Genomic DNA, 22,517 nt, shown 5'->3' with positions numbered 1-22,517 from the left:
CATATGGATCTACATACAGTTGAGAGACTTTTGAAGTCCATGGGATATATCTTTTATAGATTTTTATTAAAAATAAAACAACAAATGTTTTTATGTTCATTATGATCATTTCTTGAAAAATTCCATATTTCTTTTAATGGAAACAATCACTTATTAATAGAAAATGACTGAATATCACTGAAATGTCAACTTTTTCAAAAGTAGTTTTGATATTGTTCTTGAGATAATCATGACAGATATTTCTTTTTTCAATATGTCAAATTTTATATGAAAAATAACAAATTGTATCACTTTCAATGAAGTTCCCCATTGCAAAAATACCTCTCAAGGAAGTGTGGTTATTCCAGATCACGTGACCTGCTCCACATGATGTCATTTCCTCCTGAAGGAAAGACGGAAAGACTCCAAGGTTTTCTTAGTTATTTCATATAAAATAGTGTGAGTCAAGTGTGGATTCATGTCAACAGGGTTACTAAAAAATGTTTATAAAGAAAAAACTTTTAATTTCAATTTTATTCAATTGTATATGTAATATTTAGAAGAATCTTTGTGTAAAAATGCCATGTGATGTTTGGTCATAGGCGGCCATGTTGATTTTAGGCCTGAAAACAGCAAAAATGTCGACTATGATACAAAAAGTCCCGCAGTTATATATTGCCCCTTATGCCGCCAATTTCACTTAAATTATGGGCAATTCTGTGGATGTGCAGATTCACAGCAAAGTCTACATTTACTGTGAACAAAATCTACGAGTCCGTGAGTCTGGAGATGTGATGTGATGGCTTCCAGACAGCACCGTAATATTTTGGGGTCAGAGTGATTATCCCCCTGCTGTTGTAGTCTACAATCATGCCACAATACAGCACAGTTGCATCCTAACTGGGCCAGTGACAAAGCAGCATCAGATAAAAATAAAGTGACAGGTGAGAGTGTGTTTGTTTGAGTGTGCAGGTATGTCTGTATGAGTCACTGTAAGTGGTTTTTGCATGTGTACATGCACAAAACGGAGTAAAGTGTCCACGGGAGCATGCAACACGCACCGCTACATGCTGCGAGCGAATGTGAGTCACGTTTCTAACAGTGCACTGAAGGCTTCCATATGGACAAATTGAAGTGAAACAGAACACTTGAGTCATCGTGCTGATGACAGTGATGGAAAAAGATGACAAAGATGATGACAGCGGCGATGCAAATGTAGCGCTTTACACAAAGACTGTCATCATTTGAAATCCCGTACAAGGCCGGAGAGATTATTCTTGGATTCGACAAATCTACTATCAAATTTACCCAGCAGGCCTTTCACACTTACTGAAAGTTCTCAGCTCTTCCTCAGTTTAACTTTTTTTTTTGCCAAAATTGACAATATAAGATCATATAAATGCATAGCTTATTATCCCCCGCCTCCACGAAGTGGAAAAGGGGGATATAGGTTTGGCCTCCGTGCGTCCGTGCGTCCGTGCGTCCGAGATGAAGGGGACAGCTTTTCTCGGAAACTATTACAGCTAGGATCATGAAATTTAGTGTGTAGCTTCACATCATGGACACCTTGATCACGTTCGAAAATGAGACCTATGCGATAATATTTAGCAGAGTTATGGCCCTTGATCACTATTTTGGATATAGACTCATAGACATCACTTGTGGCGGGGGATATTGATGACCATGTCGTCTTGTTTTAGCTTCCTTCTTAAAGATTTAGTAAGAAATCTTGCTTTTTTCAATCTACTGTGTGCTTTTTCTCCATGTAACTGAGTTTACCTAAAGAATACAGTTTTGCAGACTCCTTTTTAACAATTGTAAGACTTGGAATTGCATGAATAAGCTTTTGTGGAGCAAATTGCACTACAGCCATCATGTCTCAGTGATTGCTAGCTGGAACATAACAGCAATGTAACGGTGAGTGCAGTCAAAAAAAGGCCACAGAGAGATTTCTTTGTAACACTCGCCCCTTTACTAGGAGTATGATGACTTTTTACAATGTACTGTATATGTCCATTACATTACCTCTGAGCACAATTAAGTTATTCAACGCCACTTTTCTCCATCTTGCAGGCACCAGCCAGCTGAAATACATGCTCCTGAGGGAGGTGGACACCATCTTCGAGTGTAAACTGTGCCGCAGTCTGTTCAGAGGCCTGCCCAACCTCATCACACATAAGGAGTACTACTGCCTATCACGGCTGCCTGAACCCGACGGTTAGTGACCCCACGTTTACATCTGTGATCCCAGCTGTGAGGGGTGCCGTTTCTTTGGGTGAACTGGTTTAACAAAAACCTAAAACCTCAATCAGATATGATGAGTATCAGAATGGACGCTGTGGGCTTTATTTGTTGAGCAGGTTTTCATGACCACAGTCCTGTGAAAGGAGGCTGCACTGCTTCATCCAGTGGCAGTACTAGCATACAGTTCAGCAGGTTTGTAGATGTGACGTATTCCCTCAGTTGAGAATCTATAGAGAAAATGGTCAAGACAAAAAAAGGTGAAGTTTCCGTCCCAATCTCTGAACATACCTCTGACTTCAGATTCAGGATGTCTCGCTAACCTGTTTGTCTTGCTTCGTTATGCAGCCCTTTAAAATCACAGCACAAAAAACAGGAATAATCCAAAACGCAACAGCTTTTAACTCAACAATTCAATCAAAACACAAGCTGGGACCTGAACCTTTGTAAACGCTGAGTGACTCTCTGAAGAAGGTGGAATCAAGCTTCACATCAGCTTAAGTTTTGTTTCCTCACCCACAAACTGCTCCGCACAGAATCATTGATTTCTCCACCGCGTCCTCGGACGTCTTCACATTTTACTTTCGCTCCAAGGCTCCTTCACTCTCTTTAACGCCATCTGTCTCCTCCTCATTATTCTCCTATTATCTCCTCTGTCTGTGAACACCGTCACACGTTCCATCCATCAATCATCTCCCTTCCTCAAAGTGTAAGCTTCTCCCCCTGCTCTCCTCTCATAACGCTAAGAAAAGAGACTTTGATCTCGCCGTGTTTGTGTTTTATCTACCTCTCATTAGCCGCAGTATGTGTCCATGTCTCTCCTCTTTGCTGCTTAGAATTGCAAGGAGACTTCAGGAAGAGGAGGAAGCCTCAGAGACCCTTCAAGTAATTTCACTGGTGCCCAGCTCTCCTCTTCTGCTTTAAAAGAAATCAATCTGAACACAGTCAATTATATTTTGCTCTGTTTTCTCCGCTGTAATGATTGCTGTTGTAAGAAAGAGTAATTTCATCTTCATCTTCATGTGGTCTCAATTAAGTTTATTTCTTCATGAGTCCGAGAGTTATTATTTTGATAAATGATATAATCGCTGCCTTTTTTCACCACTGAGACTCCGCATTAATTGTGGTTAGTGGATAAACACAACGGGTTTTCCTTGAAACGCTCCATTTTTCTCCATCCAGACATGACAGTGCACTCAAACAGCCTCCACTCATATTTGTGAGCCATTTAAAAGAGACTAAAATTCACTGCCTTTTTTTCTCTCATCTCTTTGTTTTAAATAAGCTTTCAGATTTGCTAAAAGGGGAATATCCACAGTGGCAAAATTACTTTAATCACTATAAAGGGAAGCTCATAACAGAAAATGTTTTGTTCCCTCATGTATCCAGCACATAAACAGTCACTACAATCTGTTTAAATCATACCACATTGATCGTTTTTCCATTTCAGCCTCCTCTTCAATTACAAAAAGTAAATTGAAGAGAGAGGGAGGCCGACGCCCATAAGATGATCTTGTCTGTTTAGATTTTGACACCTCTATCTGATGCCGGGGCGCAATTTGCAACAACAGGGAAGCAGGTCGGGGTTCAGTGTTTTGGTCAAAGATTTTTTATTTGTTGTTGATGCAGAAGCTTTACTTGTTAAGGCCCTAGTTTCTCTTTTTAATTGGATGATCTCGCTGCCCATTAGGTCAAACTGCAGTATGTCAGATGAAGATGTCACAGCTAAATGAATGTTTGTGTTGATACTATAGTGTACTGAGACCATTTCTCCACCAATTAAAATCATAGAATATGGAGTAGAGCTGCATGATATGTCATTTCAGCATCAAGATAATCGTCAAGCTGCATGAGGCGCAACACAAAGGAAGACTAATGATTTAAACATGTCATGCTACAACTTTTTTTGAAAAGAAAGCTTGCACAGCTTGTGTTTATCAGGACTGACCTGTAAGAGAAGTTTGGAGTTTGTTGACAAGAAACAGTAAAGGAACACTGAAAATACAGATTTGGTTTTGTAACGACATGCAGCACTAGTTTTATGGAAATATTTCAACTATAGAAAGGATGATTCTGACCAAAACAGAGTCCTGGAATTGTTGTCGCCACACAAGGCAACACAATTTATTTGTTTTACTATTTAACCCTTCTGTTGTCGTCATTTACAGGCACCAAAAATATTGTTTCTTTATCTGAAAAAACAAAATCCAAAAATTCAGCAAAAAAATTCCCCAAATTTCTGAAAATTTGCAAAACCTTCAGGAAGAAAATTCCAATAATTCTTTAAAAATGTCCCTTGAAAGTTTTATTTTAAAAAAAGTCTCCCAAATTTGGAAAGAAAAGTCTTGTAAATATGTTCAAAAAATGAGTAAAAATCTTCCAAAAAATCCTAAAAATATCCAAAGTGATTATGTATATATCAGTAAAACTTGTAATATTTTCTTCAAGAACATTCACATAAAAATCAACCAAAATCCAACGAAATTCGCTGGATTTTGGTTGATTTTTATGTGAAGATTCTTCAGAAGCATTTTTAATATTTCTTTTTTCCACCGAAAAAATGTTCAGAGATTTCCCAAAGATGTTGAAAATGTGGACATCAGAAGTTTGAAAATATTTTTTATTCCACATTTTCAACCTTTAAAAGGGTTTTCTGTGCTTTTGACTGTATTACAGCTCATGAGAAAGATTCCAAATGTTTTTTTTCAGCATTTGTAATTATATTTCGTCTTCGATGCACTCCCCTATAAAATCACCCCAGTCATTCTAGAATAATGAGTTTTTTCCCCACATAGATTCACTTGTCTTCACCAAATCAAACAATACTCATCATCTGGTGAAAAGTCCTGTTTTTCATACACAGAATGTGTTCGTGCATGTTTTTCATTTGTGTTTAAACAGCTTGTAAGATAAAGCACAAATCACTGGACATGGGTAAAATAGCAATGAAGGGTTGGTTATTTTGCCGACATAAACTCCTACATAGGTTGCTTTATAAGTTGCTTGTTCAGAGTCTCTGGGGTTTTAAAGCATTTCCAAGAAAAGTGAACTGATCAGCCTTTTTAAACAGACTGAAATCTGAGTAGCTACCAACATGAATCAATAGCATTGATCAGAAACTCTTCTAGTCATTTTGTGAGTCCAATAATACACATAACAAGGGATACACATCTACTTTTATATGATTTTCTTTACTAATAACTATGTTTCTTTGATTTTTTTTTAAAATTATTTTGTGGTGGAAACTGTCATTTTACAGGTTCATCAGGAGACGACAGACAGAGTGTAGCCATGAAGGATCTGTTAGATGCCATTTATCCCAGAAACGAACGGCCGGACTACGTGGTGCGACTGGAGCCCATTCAAACCACCACCAAGGCTGTGTTCCAGTACATCACCACAGAGGAGGAGCTGGCCAGATACCCTTCACACACACCCAGGTGGGTACTATCCCAGTGGACTGAGAGCTTTTACTTCATCTTTAGTGTACTTTATTTATTGTCGCTCCTCACAGTGCCAGAGAGAGTCCAGTCGCTTGGGAAGGAGAACCAGTGGAGGGTGTGGACAACAACCAGGCGAGCCAGCCAGGTGTTGCAGAAAGCCACAGCAGTCCAGGACCCAACCAGGGACAGAAGAGATGGGAGCCTGAGGAGGAGGCTAAAGAAGAGCCGCCAAAGCCTGAAGACGAGGGCTCCAACAGCGGGGTATGATGATGATGACTCGGTATGGAGTGAAAGGCAATCTAGTGTCCAGCTTTTGTGGCAGTGACTAAATCTGTCTTCTTCCTCTCGTTGCCATCCAGGTCGAGGATGTAACAATCTCCTGTTGTCTCTGCGGCCAAGACTTCAACTCACGTCGCAGCATCAGACGTCACTGCCGCAAAATGCACCAGACAAAACTGGAGGAGCTCCGAAAATTTACGGAGACGCGCACAGTTCCTACAAGCCTGCTCTCGATGGTGAAAGGTAAGAGTTAGTACAAATAACGTGAAGGAAAAATACTGAAAATGGCGTCAGCAGTGTAACATATTTGTCAGTCGTTGTGCTACATTAAAATAACTTTTTCAAGCACTTGTATTACCTCTACATGGTCAAAACCATATTTCTGAAAGTCAAATGCTGACCTATCCTCACTAGATGACTACATTCTGTTCAAGTTTTCAAGTAGCTGAAAGGAATCCAGCTGTCATTAATCTTTGTAATTTACACCTGTGCTTTTAATACTGCGATGAGTTAAAATGTTGGGTTTTAAAGGCCAGTAAAAACTGATTAAAACTTGTGTCCTTTTGAACAACCTTCAATGATTTTAAAGCAAAATCCATATTTTATTTACAGCTTCCTGACTTTCCCCCTGTTAGGTAAATGATAGGTGGCTGCAGAGATTAAACGACAGGTTGGATGACATTGTTTAGCAGCGCTGAATGGTGTTACCGCACTTTATTAACTTGTTTTTCACAGAACTAAATCATTTTGATGAATTAGCTGGTGTAGCTGGTGTTCAAATGTAGGCTTTCTAAGAAACGGAGCCTCAAACAATCCAAAACAAAAACAAACCTCAGAGTTTTTCATCAATATCACATTTCTCAATTCTGTGCAAGCAAGATATAAACAAATGAAAACCTTCTAAAACAATTTATCTTTACATATCTAGCTGAGATTGTTTAGTACTTTCCCTACATAGTCTGTGAAGTCAACTCTAAACAATCTACTGTCAGTCAGCCTGTTTTCAGCCTTTTTCAAATGCCACTTTTGCTGTTCAAAGGGGACTGTCATTTGAAATAATAATTATTCTTTTTGATGGTGGAGGTCGCCCGAGGACTCTGAGCACACCTACTGGAAAATCCTGCCCCGTGTGCCTCAAAACCTTCGCCACCAAAGCCAACGTACGGCGACACTTCGACGAGGTGCATCGTGGTCTGAGGAGGGACGCCATCACGCCCAGCATCGCCTCGCGGCCCGGCCAGCCCTTCACGCTGGAAGTCACGCCTCCCAGAAAGACCAGCAACGCCTCTCCAACACGAGCCCCCAGCTCCAAGACCACCCCTGTGAACTCTAAAACAACCCCTTCTAACCAAAACCAAGCCAAACCTCAGACTCAACAACCCCCAACCACTCCACAGGCTAACTCCACCTCATGTCGCTGCACGCTCTGCAAGAGGAACTACAGCTCTCAGGTTGGTGTGTTGACCTGCTGACAGCTTCTGGTGTTTTAAAGCTGTGAAAATCCAGCAATTTTTTATGAATGTTTGGTTATTTTTCATAGCACAACCATGCCTAGAAGTAGAAAGAACTCAAAAATGTTTTTTGTGCAGTTTATCAAAGTTGAAAAAGAAAAAAAAATCCTTAATTTTTGCATGAATAAAAGTTGAAAAAATAAAGAATTTTCTAAATGATTGCACGTCAGCAGTACTATCCAACAACGGTAGCCATAACACCATATCATCTTCAGCTTAACGTACACAGTTGGAACTGGTTACGTAGAACTAGTTATTGAGCGGAGCAGATGAATACGTCGTCATGCGACGCTATAAAACGGTTTTGTTTACATTCGCCAGTTGTCTGCCACCTTGGATTGTGCTACATTCACTAACGTTTTGCCCTTCGTTATGGCTCCCAACCGTAAGTCAGACTCTTCTGATGGCATCTCCACAGAAATGAAATTAGATATAATAAAATGCTTGGAACAGGACAAAACACCGACAAACAAAGTTGTAGAAACAGTGCAACTCATTGTAGCGACCCCCTTTATCTCGTTCTCTGGTGGTTTTTTGAACCTTCACACAGGCTACTGTGGGCTGTAGTTAGCGACAAAATAACTGCCAAAACCAGATAACTTAGCTCCAGAATTAGCCGCCGTTCCCAGCGCTGTCACACACACATTACAGCAGACTCTCAGCCAATCAGAGGTGAGCTAACTAAACATGGCATGCTCACTGACATTAGGTAAATCTTGAACTGAACAATAAACATTGAAACTTCAATAACAATATCAGTGCGTTACAATATTCTGTTTTCTTCTTGTGAAATGATTAATACATGCATGAAAGTCGTTGGTATTTGTGACTTCTGAAGAACTGATCGAGATCGTGATGCACGTAACGACTTTGTTTACATTTTCGCCGGAGTTCCATCTTTGGCCGAAAATAGACTTACATCAATCTGTAGAAACCCCTGCATAACTTCTGCATTTTTAAGCATAACTGGCAGATTTTGAGGTTTCGAAAATGATCTTAGTGTTTTTCTAAAGCAGAGAAATTCAGCAATTGATTTTGATTTGCTGTGTTTCTATGTGTTTCAGCTCATGTTGAAGAGACACATGCGAATCGTCCACAAGATATACAGCATCAAAAGTAACAGGTCTGCACCCACGCCGACGCCGACTACTGCAGCAGCCACTCCTACCAGCAGCAGCAGCAGCGGCACCAGCAGCAGCAATAACAGTACCAATACCGTGGCTCCCAGCAACAACGTCAGAGTGAAAGAGGAAGCTGTGGAGCCATCGGATGACGAGGACGAAGAAGACATCGACAGCAGTCCGGTCCCGTCTCCTAGCGACAGCACCGTGGCAGCTAAAGGAGTCTCTGTGGTCCAGAACACCATGAAGGTGAAGGAGGAGGAGCCGCCGTCGAGCCCAAAGGTGACGCCATCTTTGCCTTCATCGTCGTCCTCGTCTTCTCGTGGGAGCAACATGTGCAGCAGCGGCAGCGGTGCTGCCAAAATGACCAAACTGTCAGTGGGCTTCGACTTCAAGCAGCTCTTCTGCAAACTGTGCAAGCGACAGTTCAGCTCGCGTCAGAACTTAACGAAGCACATCGAGCTGCACACGGACGGCAACGACATCTTCATCAAGTTCTACCGCTGTCCCCTCTGTCGCTACGAGTCTCGCCGCAAGCGTGACGTCCTGCGCCACGTCACCGTCGTCCACAAGAAGTCGTCCTCGTACTTGGCCAAGATCATGCCCAAGCTTGAGAGCCGGGCGGTGAAGAGGTTAGCGGAGGCCGTCCTCAACAGCACGAGCAAAAGGACGAGCAGCAGCGTCAAAGAGGAGGTGAACGGACGCCACGTCTCTTCGTCGCCCTCCTCCTCTCCCTCACCTCCCGTCACTCGCAAGCAGGAGTGCTCCACGTCCGCTTTGACCCCCGCTTCAGCCTCCTCTTCCTCCTCTTCGTCCTCCTCTTCGTCCTCCTCCGTCCCGCCTCCCGCCGCCGCCACCCGGAAACAGCAGGAAATCTCATCGCCCGTCTTCACGCCGTCGCCCCCCATCACCCGCAAGCAGGAGAGACAGCAGACCCACCAGCACCGACCCGTCAGTCCGCCGCTCACCCGCCGCAGCGAGAAACACTCCCATCAGCGCAGCTCCTCCTCCTCCACCGCCTCCTCCAGCAGCCAGACCCCCCACACCCGACGACACGACGCCCAGTCAGAGAGCAGCTCCACCACGTCCTCCACCGAGGTCAGGGTGACCAAGAATTTCTCCCTGCACGCTTGTGACCAGTGTGGACGGGCCTTTGCCAAGAAGGTATTGGATTTTAAATTACTGACATAAATATCCCATAGTATGCCTGGTCAGGACTCCAGATAGAGAGCTTTAGTGTCTGGTTCTTATGTTTGATCAGAGTGGCTTGGATTTTTGTGAAGTGACATTTGTTGAGATTGATTAGGCCAAATGGTGATTCGCTAAGAAATAAGAGTCATTTAAATTAAGTTAAAGATGTTCCATCACTTCAGGATCTGTCACTGGCTTCTCTTTCTCTCACAGTTGTCTGAAAGGCCCCTCCAGAATGTGTATTTTCAATGTTTTCTGCAAATTTGGTTTATTTTTCCATTACAATATACTAGTTTTCGCACTTTTCTAAATGGGCTGTCTAAGTTTTTGTAGCTGCTGTCCACGCCCCCTTCAGGAAGAAGACTCTCTCTGCATCTGTGATCGACAGTTCAGTTCATATAGTGGTGAATCAGTGTGGGACCAAAACGATCGATAGCTACCGTCTTTCTCTTTGAACATGAAAATATCTCCTAACTCAAAGTAGTTTTTAAATCACGTGGATGTGTACTTGGTGAGATACTGCTGCGGTTCTAAAATCAACATTTCAGTTTGTGCAGAGCTGCTTGGAAATTCCTCTGAAGTTACTGCTGGGTAACATGTCGTCTTAATTGATTGCGCTTTCATTTTATACACGTTCTAAGTTTTTAAGATGCACAAAAAAAGCACGTATTCACCATATGGGAAGTACTTTGAAAGACTAATCTCAGTCTGTTGTTGCTTGATATTCATATTCAAAAGTCTACCATCAAAACACATGTTGTATTGATACTGGTACACTTGAAGCTATCAGATCATGATACATCCAAACCGAACATTTAAGTAAGTGAACTTTATTTAAATAGCACCTTTCACAGTGCAATATGAACACACACACAAAAAACCAACACAACAGTAGATCCAGAATAACTAGATAAATATTTAGAAGATACAGATTGAAAACCTAAATGTGTGATTGCAGGGGGTCCTCGGTTTACGACGTCCTCGACCTACGGCACTTTGTCGCTACGTCGGAACTGGTTACGTGGAAGTAGTTGACAGATGAATATGTCGTCATGCGCTGCTATAAGACGGCTTTGTTTACATTCGCCGGTTGTACCTTGGATTGTGCTATGTTCGCTAACTGTTTGCCCTCTTCTGATGGCAGTGCTTCGGAGCAAAGGAAAGCCATCTCCATGGAAGTGAAATTAGATACTGTAAGGGACTGATATTGTTGTTGATGATGTTGAGGTTTCAATATTTATTGTTGAGTTCCAGATTTACCTAATGTCAGTGAACGTACCACGTATTTGCTTCTTTCTCTCTCTTGTATCTTTGTAAGATTTCTTTGTTTTGAACTGTTGGTGTGATAAAACAATACATTTAAAGAGGTCATCTTAGACATTATGAGCCATTTTTTCTCTTGTTTTCTGGCCCATAAGTCCAGTGATTATTTTAACTTCACCAGATGGAATTATCCTCACTGGAATGCACTGGAGTGATGTTTGTTTCCTTGAAACTCTTTCCTCAGTTGTACCTGGAGTCTCACAAGCGAAGCCATCGTAATGCAGCGACAGCGGCGGCCAGCAGGAGGAAAGGAGTCAGCACTCGCTCCAAATCCCTGGTCTGGTGAAACACAGCGTAAGAACGCAGAAGGTTTTCTCTCCCTCTTCATTCCCGCCTCAGTTTGTTTGTTTTTCCTCTCTCCACTGCCGCTGTGTATTCACAAACCGCAAAGACAAGCTGCGGTGTGGCGTGCACTAGAGCAAATTTACGATTCTGTATGATTTCAGCTTCGTTCTCAGAGATAGAGGTTTGTGTTTGCGTAGACGACCAGGAGGAGACGAGAAACCACAATCACTCTCCTGCCTTTAATTGACCGCTTGGCACATTTACCAGCTTGTTAAAAATTTCCTTTTCTTGTTGTTTTTCCTCATTCTTTACCTCTTTCTTACACTCTTTATCTTCTCCCATCTCCTCTCAGACCGCCGGAGATAAACGACGAGCGAGCCGCTAACACCGACAAAGGAAATCCAAACATTCAACTGGAAAAACAACCGAAGAACGGACGGAGCAAGCGCAGGCGACGGGAAAATGAAGGAAACAAACAAAAAGGAGCAACAGATCCCGATGGAGGAACGAAGGATTTATATTTTCCACCTTTTTGCTTATGAACCAAAAATGTTGTCTGATTTTCTTGTATAGTTTCATGATGGAGCCGGATTGAGGCGCTGCTATCCACACAGAGGGCTGTAGTGAAGAAGAGGACTCACTACTGCTGTATATATCTGTATTTACTCATGTGAATATGGATGCATATGCAGATTCATACTGAAAGTGTGTGAATGAGAGATGCAGATACAGACAGAAACACAAAACATGTCCAGGCCCTCGGCTATCACGGCAGCATCTGAAATCAATTCATTTTTAACTTACAGGTATTTCCACACGATGCATTGTGTGGAAATATAAGCAAGTACATACATCTTCACCTTCCCTTCACTGACGATCGGATCACTGTTGAACCCTGCTGGATTTCTGCAGAGAAACTATTTCACCCGTAATCCTGCGGAAGGCTTTATTCTCGCCTTCAAATTGAAAATCAGCTTTATTTTGACACATAAATGTCTCCTAGTGATGTTGAAATGCAAACAAAATCCCTCTCTCATTCAGTCAGCCCATACAGTCGTGTATTAGAGGTTCAAATGTTCGTGAATAACAGCTAATTTGAAGATGGTTGTTTTTACATTTGGACCATTATTTAATTTTAATTTTAATCATATCCAATCACTTTTGGTTAAAAACGGGGACACGAAATGACAAAACCGAGACACGAAACGACAGCATTGAGACACAAAACAACAAAAACGAGACAGGAAACGACAAAACCGAGACACAAAATGACGAAAACGAGACAGAAAACAAAAAACTAAGACGCAAAATGACAAAAATGATACACGAAACTAGAAAACTGAGACAAAATGACAAAATCAAGGCACAAAGTGACAAAACGAGACAAAATGACAAAAACGAGACAGAAAACAACAATACCGATACACAAAATGACATAAACGAGACAGAAAATGAAAAAAACTGAGACAAAATGACAGAAATGAGACACAAAATGAGAAAACAGACACAAAATGACAAAACCAAGGCGCAAAGTGACAAAACGAGAGAAAAGGACAAAAACGAGACAGAAAACGACAATACCGATACACAAAATGACAAAAATGAGACAGAAAATGAAAAAAACTGAGACAAAATGACAAAATGAGACACAAAATGAGAAAACAGACACAAAATAACAGAACGGAGGCACAGTGACAAAACGAGACAGAATGAGAAAAGTGAGACATAAAAAGACAAGAATGAGACACAAAACAACAAAATTGAGACAGAAAATGACAAAAGACAGGAAACGAAGAAACTGAGATAAAATGACAAAACCGAGGCACGGAGTAACAAAACAAGACACAGAATGACAAAAACGAGACACAAACGATAAGATGAGACAAAATGAGAAAACGGACACAAAATAACAGAACGGAGGCACAAAGTGACAAAACAAGACACAGAATGGGAAAAAAGTGAGACATGAAAAGACAAGAATGAGACACAAAATGACAAAAACGAGACACAAAACAACAAAATCGAGAAAAAAATGACAAAAACGAGACAGGAAACGACAAAACTAAGACACGAAACGAGAAAACTGAAGTACGAAGTGACAAAATGAGATATGAAATGACAAAGACACAACATGACAAAAACGACAGAAAACGAGGAAACTGAGATAAAATGACAAAACAAGACACAGAATGACAAAAACAAGACACAAATGATAAGATGAGACAAAATGACAAAAACCAGACACAAACGAAGGGATGAGACAAAATGACAAATACCTGTTTTACCTCGACATGCATCTGATCAGCCTCTATAACAGCCTGGATGTGAGAGAACCGTAAGCTTATGCTCCCGTATGACATTTTTGCTCTATAAAAATATAATCAAATTGCCACGTAGAGTGATATGAAACAATACAGTGAGATAGTGAATGCTTGATTTTAATAGATAAAAGGAATAACACCAACTTTGCATTCATTTTCTTTCAACTGTAGGATATTTTGTAAAATAGCAGCTCAGTTTCAAGGTGTTCTCCCAAGGGTGCAACATTTAAACCATCAAATTAACATTATTATTACTCCCTTTATGGTAGATTACTTGTGTTAATGTATGAAATGGAAATTTACAGTGAGAAGGATTGACTGAACTGCACATAATACGAGGAGAAAGGATGTTTTAGTCTTAGACAACATTTATTTTACTGTACGTGCTGCTTATTGCTGTGAATCTTTGGGCCTCTTTGGAAATCAGTCCCCAAACGTGTCTCGGGAATCCAAAACTGTTCATTCTAAACTTAAAAGTTTACATTAAACTTTTCATTTTAGCACGGCTTACTCAGATTAACTCTGTGAACTTTACTTTCCATTCTTACCTATATATATTATCAGTTTACTGACTACAAGCTGCATCAGTTCCATTTGAAATATGCTTTCGTGTACGTGTAAAGAGGGGTGGTGTGTATTAGCTTCTTCTGAAGGTAGTCTTCGAAACACTGGCACATGTATGAGTTGTAAAGCTTGAGGAAGACCAAATGTAGATATGTCTTAATGTTCAAACAGAAAGCCATGAAATGGAACAAAACCAGACAAAAGGAAAGACCAAACTTTATTTTTATAAGTGAAAACGCTAACGCAACGCGGTCGTGACAAACATGTCTATATGGATTCATCCTGCACGGGTGGTTATAAATAATAGTTCTATTAGTCCACGATAGTTATTGACTCATGTTGGTTGACCGTATGCTTCGAACATGTCAGACTAGTTGCAGCTCTGTTTAACACTGAGGCGAGTTTTGCATTGTTCCACGATTAGTTGTATTTTTTTGTGTCTTATTCCATTCGAAGGAGGACATGTTTTTGTTGAAATGTGTCAAGAGGAGCGCTGGAGAGCAGGAATCAAACCTCAAGAGACTTTTTCTTTTTGTTAATCTTGACATTTCCTTTGTCATCAGTTGTAATATGTTGTTAAGCTCACCTTCTAGAGAACCTGAGAAGAGTTAGAGAAGCCTTTCAGATGTGACGAGAATGTTAAAACCAACCACTTAAAAATAAAAATGTACTGCTTCAAACCTCACCGTGGTGTTTTTTTTCCCCGTGCGGCTTTGTTGTTGTTGTTTTGTTGGTCCTGAGATATGAGTCATACGCTTCCGTCAATCATGTTTGTTTACTGCGTTTGCAGGAGATTTCATTTGCCTGCTCAGGAATTGCTTCTTCGGACGGCCACAATTTCACTGATGTTTTTCTGAGATTTCTCATTTCGCTGCCCACATTGTTTACTATGCTGGAAATCATAATTTCTCTTGACGTCACCAAGTGTGGCGCTGATTTATCTTGGTGGCACCAATAAGAGACAGTGATTCATTGGATATTGACCAACTTTTAATGAGATAAGTCCATGCAGGAGCTCTTATTCATCCTAGTGCTGCCAAATCCGATGAAAAACCAAGAATGGAGGATGAATTAACCCAACGAGTAAGTATCCATCCATTTCTTTCCACCTCTCTGGTGTTGGATTAAGGAGGCAGCGGTCCATTTTCCGGTTCCTTCTTGGGGAGCCCAAGGTGTTCCAAGGGGCAGATGAGGTTTGTAATCCCTCTGATGATTTCCGGGTCCACCATGGGGTCTCCTCCAAGTTAGAAACCTCCGAAGAAAGGCACCCAGGACACATTTGAATCAGATCCTCAGGTGACTGTTGGACACCAAGGAATGTTTGAAGCCCAGCCGTCCTACGCTGGAAACCAAAGTTAGCCACTTACCTCCTAAGTGAAGGTTGATAGAAGGTCTAGTGTTTCTCCTTTGGGCACAGAGGTTTCTGAATGGTCCAGGTCGGTGCCCATCTTACTGCTAATGCTGCCCCACCATGTCACGATCCATTCTCCTGTTGCTAATGAACAAGATGTCAGGAAAGTCCTTGGCTTGGGGCAGCAACTTGCCTTCAACTTGTATAGTGTAGTATTGTCTGTGTAGTTAAAGCTTGTTATAAAACCGGTTCACAGTCAGAATCAGAAATACTTCATTGATCCCCAAGGGGAAATTGCTCACGTCACAGCTGACCCCATTCAAAGTCTTAGAGATTGAAGTTGCACAAAAAATATATAGATACACATAAGTAGAAAAATTACTTAAAAATATAAATATGAGTACAAGAATATGCCCATAAAATATAAACCTCAGTAGAAAAATTTGTCCTGAAAATATAAATGCAAGTAAAAAAGTTCTAAAAATATAAACACACTTAGAAAAATATGTTCTAAAAATATAAATTCAAGCAGAAAATGTTCTAAAAATATAAATACAAGTGGATAAATATGTCCAACAAATATAAACACAAGTAGAAAAATATGGAGTTAGAACAGTCTCATAATTCACAAATGCACACAGAAGAATTCAGAAAAGTAGAAACACAACAAAGAAGTGCCCTAAAAATAGAAATGAGTAGAAAAAATGCCCTAAAAACATAAATATGGGAAGAAAAACATGTCCTAAAAATATGAGCACAAGTAGAAAAATATGTCTTAATAAAAAATACAGACATAACTAAAATAAATATGCCCCTAAAATATAAGCTTAAGTAGCAATATTTGTCCTAAAAATGCGAATACAAGTTAAAAAAAAAAGTTCTAAAAATCTAAATACAAGTGAAAAAATATGTCCTCCAAATATAAACACAAGTAGAAAAATATGTACTAAAAATATGAACAGAAAAAATATGTACTAAAAATGTGGATACAAGTAAAAAAAATATGCCCTAAAAATGTAAACCTAAGTAGAAAAATTTGTCCTAAAAATGAAATAAAAGTAGAAAAATATGTTCGAAAAATATAGACAACAGTAGAGAAATATGTCCCAAAAATATAAAGACAAGTAAAAAAAATAGCATATTATATTTTTATATATTTTTACTTTATATGCTTATATAAAGTGCATTGTTCTAAAAAAAAAAAAGTAAGTATAGAGTCAAATAAAGTAGTAATGGAGTTCTATTTATGTTGCTGCGCAGAGAATTAGTTCCTGTACTTATTGCTTATTATTGAGTGTTAAGTCGAGTTTTCTGCTGGCAGGTGAAACATCCAGAGTCAGGCTTTTGACTCAGTGTCTGACACCATATAATACTCAAACACACCACCTGTTTCTCTTTCAGATCTTGTCAAACCCGTTGTATAGAAACTTTCCATCCGGTTCGAGACTTATCTGAGTTTTGAGCTGTGGACCGCAAAGCATGTACGATTCTGTTTTAAGTCAAGCTAAGCTTTTAAAGACACAAAGACTATTTACAGGCTTTTATTTCATCACTGTTAGATTTCTGCAACATCTTTTTAACCCTCCTGTCTTCATTCATGGGAACCAAAAATATCGTTTCCTTGTCTGAAAGAAATGCAAAAATTCAGCAAAAAAAAAGTTCCCCAAAATTCTAACAATTTGCAAAACCTTCAGGAAGAAAATTCCAACAATTCCGAGGACGACACGAGGGTTAACCTGCCTCAACCAGAAACACACTGATCCATTCCTGACTGTAGAACTCAGCTATAAGACTTTAAACCTGAACAAGACATCATCACATCACTGCTGTTTTATCCCATTTACACTGACTCCCACTATGTTTAGCATAGCTGATAACATGTTACTGTTTACTTTTGCTCTCTTGTACACTTTAAAATCCTCAGTCAAAGCTTTGTTTGTCTGTTCCAGGGTCTCAGCTGGAAACTAAAAAGGCAAGTGATGCTTTTTTCAGTCAGGACCCCGAGGCTCTGGGAAGATCTGCCTGAGGAAATCAAATCAGAGAGGCTTTTTCTAATTTCATTTGAATTAAATTTTCTTTGAGCTGTCGTTTGTTTCTTTTAATCCCATTTCTAACACTGTGCTGACTTTGTTCCGCATGTTGTCTTTTGATTTTTGATGATTTTTTTTTAACTTTTTGATGTATTTTGGTGCCCTGTGAAGCACTTAGTAGCTTGGATTTTGTTAAGCACTCTATCAAAAAGATTATTATTGCTGTTATAAATAAGAAACTTGGACAACAATGACAATAGAGACACTAAAAGGCTCTAAAAATGGAACAACTCAACCAAGACCTCTTTTGTGCGTCAGAAGACGATTATTGCGCATAGCCTTTTTTTGGGTTTCATTTTGTTTTGTTCAATTTGATGTCAATCTGAAGACCTCCACCTGCTTTTTCAAATCTTGCAATTACATCTATTTGTCCACGAGATGGCGCCATTGCCCCACGCCTCTCCTGGGTGCGCCACCGGCAGTGAAAAAGGCTCCAGGTTGGACATGTTGCGCACATCTTCCACATTGTCACAGGAGAGAAACACCCTGGTCTGTTCCGATTGCCTGCTTTCCTGACTCCACACAGCTTATCAAATTGTTATTACACCGCAGATGGGATGCGGCTCATTTATTTAATTCCATTCACCACAAAGAGCTTTTGATTTTGATTTTTTTTTTACGCACAAAAAAGAGGAGGGAAAATGAATCAATGGGTGCAGTAAAAATAAAAGGATTGAAGTTGAGGCAATTAAGAGTGATTCTGATGATTTTAAATGTGTAACCAAAAAGCTCCTCTGTTTGTGGGAGAGAATCGATCCCATTGATTGGTAATAAACTTGATTGACTGGAGGAGGAGGACGACAGTGGCGCAATTAGGGGGTGATTTGGTGCAGAGGCTTGGAGCTGTGAGATACATTTGGTTCATGTGGAACGTTTTGGGTTTGGACTCGGTGATTTTTTTTTCCTCTAGCACCGAAAATCCGGATAGAGAGAGGAGAGGAGAGGAGAGGAGGTGTGCGCGCATCCGTGGGGTTTATGCGCAAAGTGCGTAAAGCTGAGAGAAGACTATGGATGAAAATCAGGTGGGTTTTGCCAACATTATTGATCATGACTGACACATCGGTGTATGATGAATTCCTCTGCTCTCCCTCCCTCCCTTCTTTTCTCTCTCCCCCTTTCTCTCTCTCTCTCTCTCTCCTCCTCTCTGTATCTGAGATTCATTCTTGGGTATCGACTTCATTCCAGGCAGCCTCCCTCTACTGTCTCCCTTAAACAAGTGCGGAGTTATAGTTGCGTTTTTAAAAATCACCTCCATTGCGCACGACTTTCTTTTTTCTTTATTTCTTCCAGTAGCTGCTGCATAGATTTTTTAAATCTTCGCCTTGCGGATTGATCTGATTGTCCCCCTTTTTTTCCCTATCTGTCTCTCTTCTCGCTCTTGTGGAAAAATAACATCCCTCACTTCAGGATATTTAGGAGAGAGGGGCGTGAAACTGCTGAGCTCCGCAAGGAAGTTGCCCGAGGCGGACAGGGACCCCGAGGAGTCTGCGGGGGAGGCTGGAGCTTCTCCCTCCGCGCACTGCCGGATCAATTTCACATTTCTGAGGTACCTTCCGAGCTCATTGCTTTATAGCAGCTCTGATTGAATCTTCTCTGGTGGGTGTTTGTGGCATCCTCGCATTCCTCCAGTGATTTATTGCTTCAGTTTTCTGCTGGATTCTTTTAGTTGTCTCATGAGGAAAAGGTATGTTTCACTCAGCAACTCAGTATTGCATGCAGGGATATGAAGTAACATGCATGATTTTTTCCCTTTTGTCATTGCACTGGTGTTTCTCTGCTTTTTTATTGTATTTTTTATTGTATTTTTCATGTTTTACTGTGGATGGCACTGTCTTAATTAGGGTGCAATCAGAATGCCACCACTGCTGCTGCTGCTGCTGAGCAGAATGACGCCTATAGAGTCTGCATAATGAGCATACACCCCTAGACTTTGATGTCTCCCAGTGTTATTTCCGAACCTATAGGCTGCGATTTATCTCAAGACACAGGACTTAATCATGTCAGAGGAGTGTGTTTTGTCCAAAAAACTGATGCGTGAGCCGTCTCTTAGCAGATTTTTGTGCAGAAAAGTGTTGATAACATTCAGGGAGAAGCACAACATGAACGGGTGTCTGTGTTTCTGTAATTATCTGCAGGAAAGGAGTGGGTTCTAGGCTCAGGGTGGTGTTCAAATAATGCAAAAAAAAAAATGCTGCTGCAAAGTTGGTTGGCGTCTATAGAGAGAGTCAAGCGAGGCGTGGATGGTGATGTTGGAGAAGCTGCTTGGAGGAACATTTAGATGGTGGTGGCAGAAAAGCTATCACTTTCTGAAAAGAGCAGCCATCTCCCTGGAGAGATGAGGCTGGCCTGCAGAAGGTGATGCTATACATGAGGGAAGGATGAGGAGGAGTCGACGGCGGTGGTGGAAATGAGAAGATAAAGCCGTACTAGAGCAAGGAGTGGGCAACACTCACCTCAACAGCTAGCCGTGGGTGTAAATTAAAAAGAACGATGAGCCGGCTGCAGCCTTTTGGGGTTAACCCTCTTCATCTTAAAGCAGCGCAGCAGTGAGAGCCTCCTCCTGAAGCTGAGTTTTTTGGGGTTTTTGTGTGGAGCATCACCAGGACTCTCATGGGAGCAAAACTATATGAACATTAAGACGTCTCTTCTTGTCACCCCTTTGAAAAAAAAACGTGACAATCCTCAGTGAGCATGAGTGCAAATGAGACATGAAACTTTTAAAAACCTTGGGGCCTCTGCTCAGTCACAAGACATTAGCCTGATCTGATTCTTTTTTAGTTCCTCTTTTGGGAAATTTGCGTGTAGTTACATCTTTGAGTGACTGTTTTTACATCACAAGTGGACTCTGCTTGGGTCAAAGATGCCCATTAGGTTAGTCAGATGTGAAGCTCTTTTTATTTCTCAACTCCCTCTGTGCACCTGTTTCCAAGGAAAAAGTGTTGAATAAACAGTCCTGGGTAAATACATGGCCTTAGCAGATGAATCAGAGCCTGGCTAACCTATATAAGGCAGGGTTTTTAATCATAGCAGGGGCTCGGCTGTTTGAGTGGCTTTGACCTAATTCCATTTAGAGTGGAGAGAAACTGATGAATTAATTGGGACAGAATCGAATTATAAATGGATTCATTGAGAGTACGTCTCACGCTGTGATGAGATCTGAGCCGGGGAACCTGTTAGGGGCCCTTATGGGGAGGAAATCGGGAAGCCCCGCGGAGCGTCTCACAAAAAAAGAAAAAAGTTTCTTTGCTTTCACAGTGGAGTCACTGCTGCTTTGGTGGTGGTGGTGGTGGTGGTGGTGGGGGGGTGGGGGGGGCTTTAGGAGTGTGGGATTTGATCGGGAGCCAGCAGAGACAGATGCAGTTCAAGATTATGAGCAGGATTTCAAGGAGGGTGATAAAGGATTAAGTCACAAGGCCTCTTCTACATGATGCAGCCTCAAGATCAGGTAATAAACCAGATGCTGCCTCAAGGCCCTTCTAGTTTTGTTGGTGTTGTGATGTCAAATCTTCAGGAATATTCAGGACCCTTGAAACAGACATCTCTCTTTGGTATTCCAGCCTCGGATGTATAGATTCAGGAAGGTCTGAGCGTGGGCAAGTCTTTGGGGTCTTGCTTTTTCTTGTGTATTTGTTTATTTCTTAGCTTAATTAACCCTTGATGGGGCAAGGGATCTTTTTTAGTAACTTCCACACATTAAATATCTGCCTCTCAGTGAGGTCTAGAAGCATGTGGTTTCCACCCAGCCAATCAGCAAAGATCACTCTACATTACAGAACACGGTATTGTGACATTTGACCAATCAGCAGAGGAACATATCAAACTTTCTCTTTTCTCCGAAGTTGGAAATAGATGAACTTGCGGCTCGGTCCTCTTCCTTAGTTTCGGTTGAAACATCAAAACTAACTATAGTTAGCTGATGAAACGCACACATTTTACAGTTGAGTAGTTGTGCTAAGTGATGATATATACAGTTCTTGGAATTGTTTTTATTTTTACCACTAATGGACAAGGAAGCATATATCCTCCAGACCTGGCCCATGTTTATGTCCTATGTACTGGACATTTGTTTTTAATCTATATCTACTAAATCCAAATGTGCTTTATAGGGAACATCCTGGCCTTTCTAATGATATCCCAAGTGATTGGGTGGGAAAAGGGGAACTTTGTTTTCATGCTGAGACAAAATGGAGACAGCGGTAAAATGGGCCTGCCAGGAAAAGAGTCAAAAATTGTTACAATATCGTCATTTTACCGATGGTAATCATATATTTTCGTAATGAATATGTCAGGAATTATAAATTAGGGTCAGAGTTCAGTTAAAAGTTTAGTCAGGAAAAATAATAGCCCTTTTATGAATGTCAGCTGTTATGGATGATTTAATGGGGTGCGCTAATAGCTAGCTAGCTAACTAGTACTTTGTTTACATTCAAATTTCTTCCCCAAAACACAGTTTTTGCGGGGTAATAAACACACTGAAGGTAAAGTAATTAATTTCATAATTTAGTTTCTTAAAATTTCATTGTTTTCTTGTCAGTCTTTTTTATTTCAAAGTGTTGCTGTTTTGTTTTTTTATGGTAAAATTGTTCTGTTGTCTCTAAAATAAAAATATTTTTATAAAATTTGAAATTGTGAGTTGTTGTTTTAGCTCTAAAAAGGCAAGAAATCACAAATAAGTTACACTGAAAGATACTTTTTCCCTTGGTTCTCAACTTCATTGATGTTGAATTTCAACATGAAAATCTAAAATGTTGAAAAATGTCACAAAAAGTAAAAAAAAAAAAGTCTTCTGTCCTCCAGCGACACTCGAGGGTTGAAATT

The 22,517-nt window shown here is 40.5% G+C and overlaps 2 protein-coding genes across 10 annotated transcripts in view; both read left to right on the top strand.

Annotated features, from left to right (window-relative positions):
- The window catches only part of znf800b (zinc finger protein 800b), a 41,073-nt gene extending 26,130 nt beyond the window's left edge, over positions 1 to 14,943 (top strand). For 5 of the 6 annotated variants that reach the window (XM_051947404.1, XM_051947395.1, XM_051947399.1 and 2 more), the window contains 8 exons: positions 2,053 to 2,196; positions 5,480 to 5,660; positions 5,735 to 5,924; positions 6,023 to 6,185; positions 7,026 to 7,393; positions 8,518 to 9,738; positions 11,273 to 11,382; positions 11,726 to 14,943. In XM_051947404.1, coding sequence (XP_051803364.1) covers positions 2,053 to 2,196; positions 5,480 to 5,660; positions 5,735 to 5,924; positions 6,023 to 6,185; positions 7,026 to 7,393; positions 8,518 to 9,738; positions 11,273 to 11,374 — 2,369 coding nt within the window. In that variant the 3' untranslated portion in view covers positions 11,375 to 11,382; positions 11,726 to 14,943. Of the gene's footprint in view, positions 1 to 2,052; positions 2,197 to 5,479; positions 5,661 to 5,734; positions 5,925 to 6,022; positions 6,186 to 7,025; positions 7,394 to 8,517; positions 9,739 to 11,272; positions 11,398 to 11,725 lie in introns of all 6 variants that reach the window. The other variant, XM_051947390.1, reaches the window with a different exon arrangement.
- Positions 14,944 to 18,190: 3,247 nt separating this feature from the next.
- The window catches only part of grm8a (glutamate receptor, metabotropic 8a), a 329,262-nt gene continuing 324,935 nt past the window's right edge, over positions 18,191 to 22,517 (top strand). The window contains exons 1-2 of one of the 4 annotated variants that reach the window (XM_051944844.1): positions 18,191 to 18,721; positions 19,107 to 19,245. The gene's annotated coding sequence lies outside the window, so the exon portion shown is untranslated. The other 3 variants (XM_051944828.1, XM_051944847.1, XM_051944846.1) reach the window with 3 other exon arrangements.

Source organism: Acanthochromis polyacanthus, chromosome 1, assembly GCF_021347895.1.
Source record: "Acanthochromis polyacanthus isolate Apoly-LR-REF ecotype Palm Island chromosome 1, KAUST_Apoly_ChrSc, whole genome shotgun sequence".
NCBI classification, from domain to species: Eukaryota; Metazoa; Chordata; class Actinopteri; family Pomacentridae; genus Acanthochromis; species Acanthochromis polyacanthus.
This window is presented reverse-complemented; position numbering and strand designations above follow the sequence as displayed.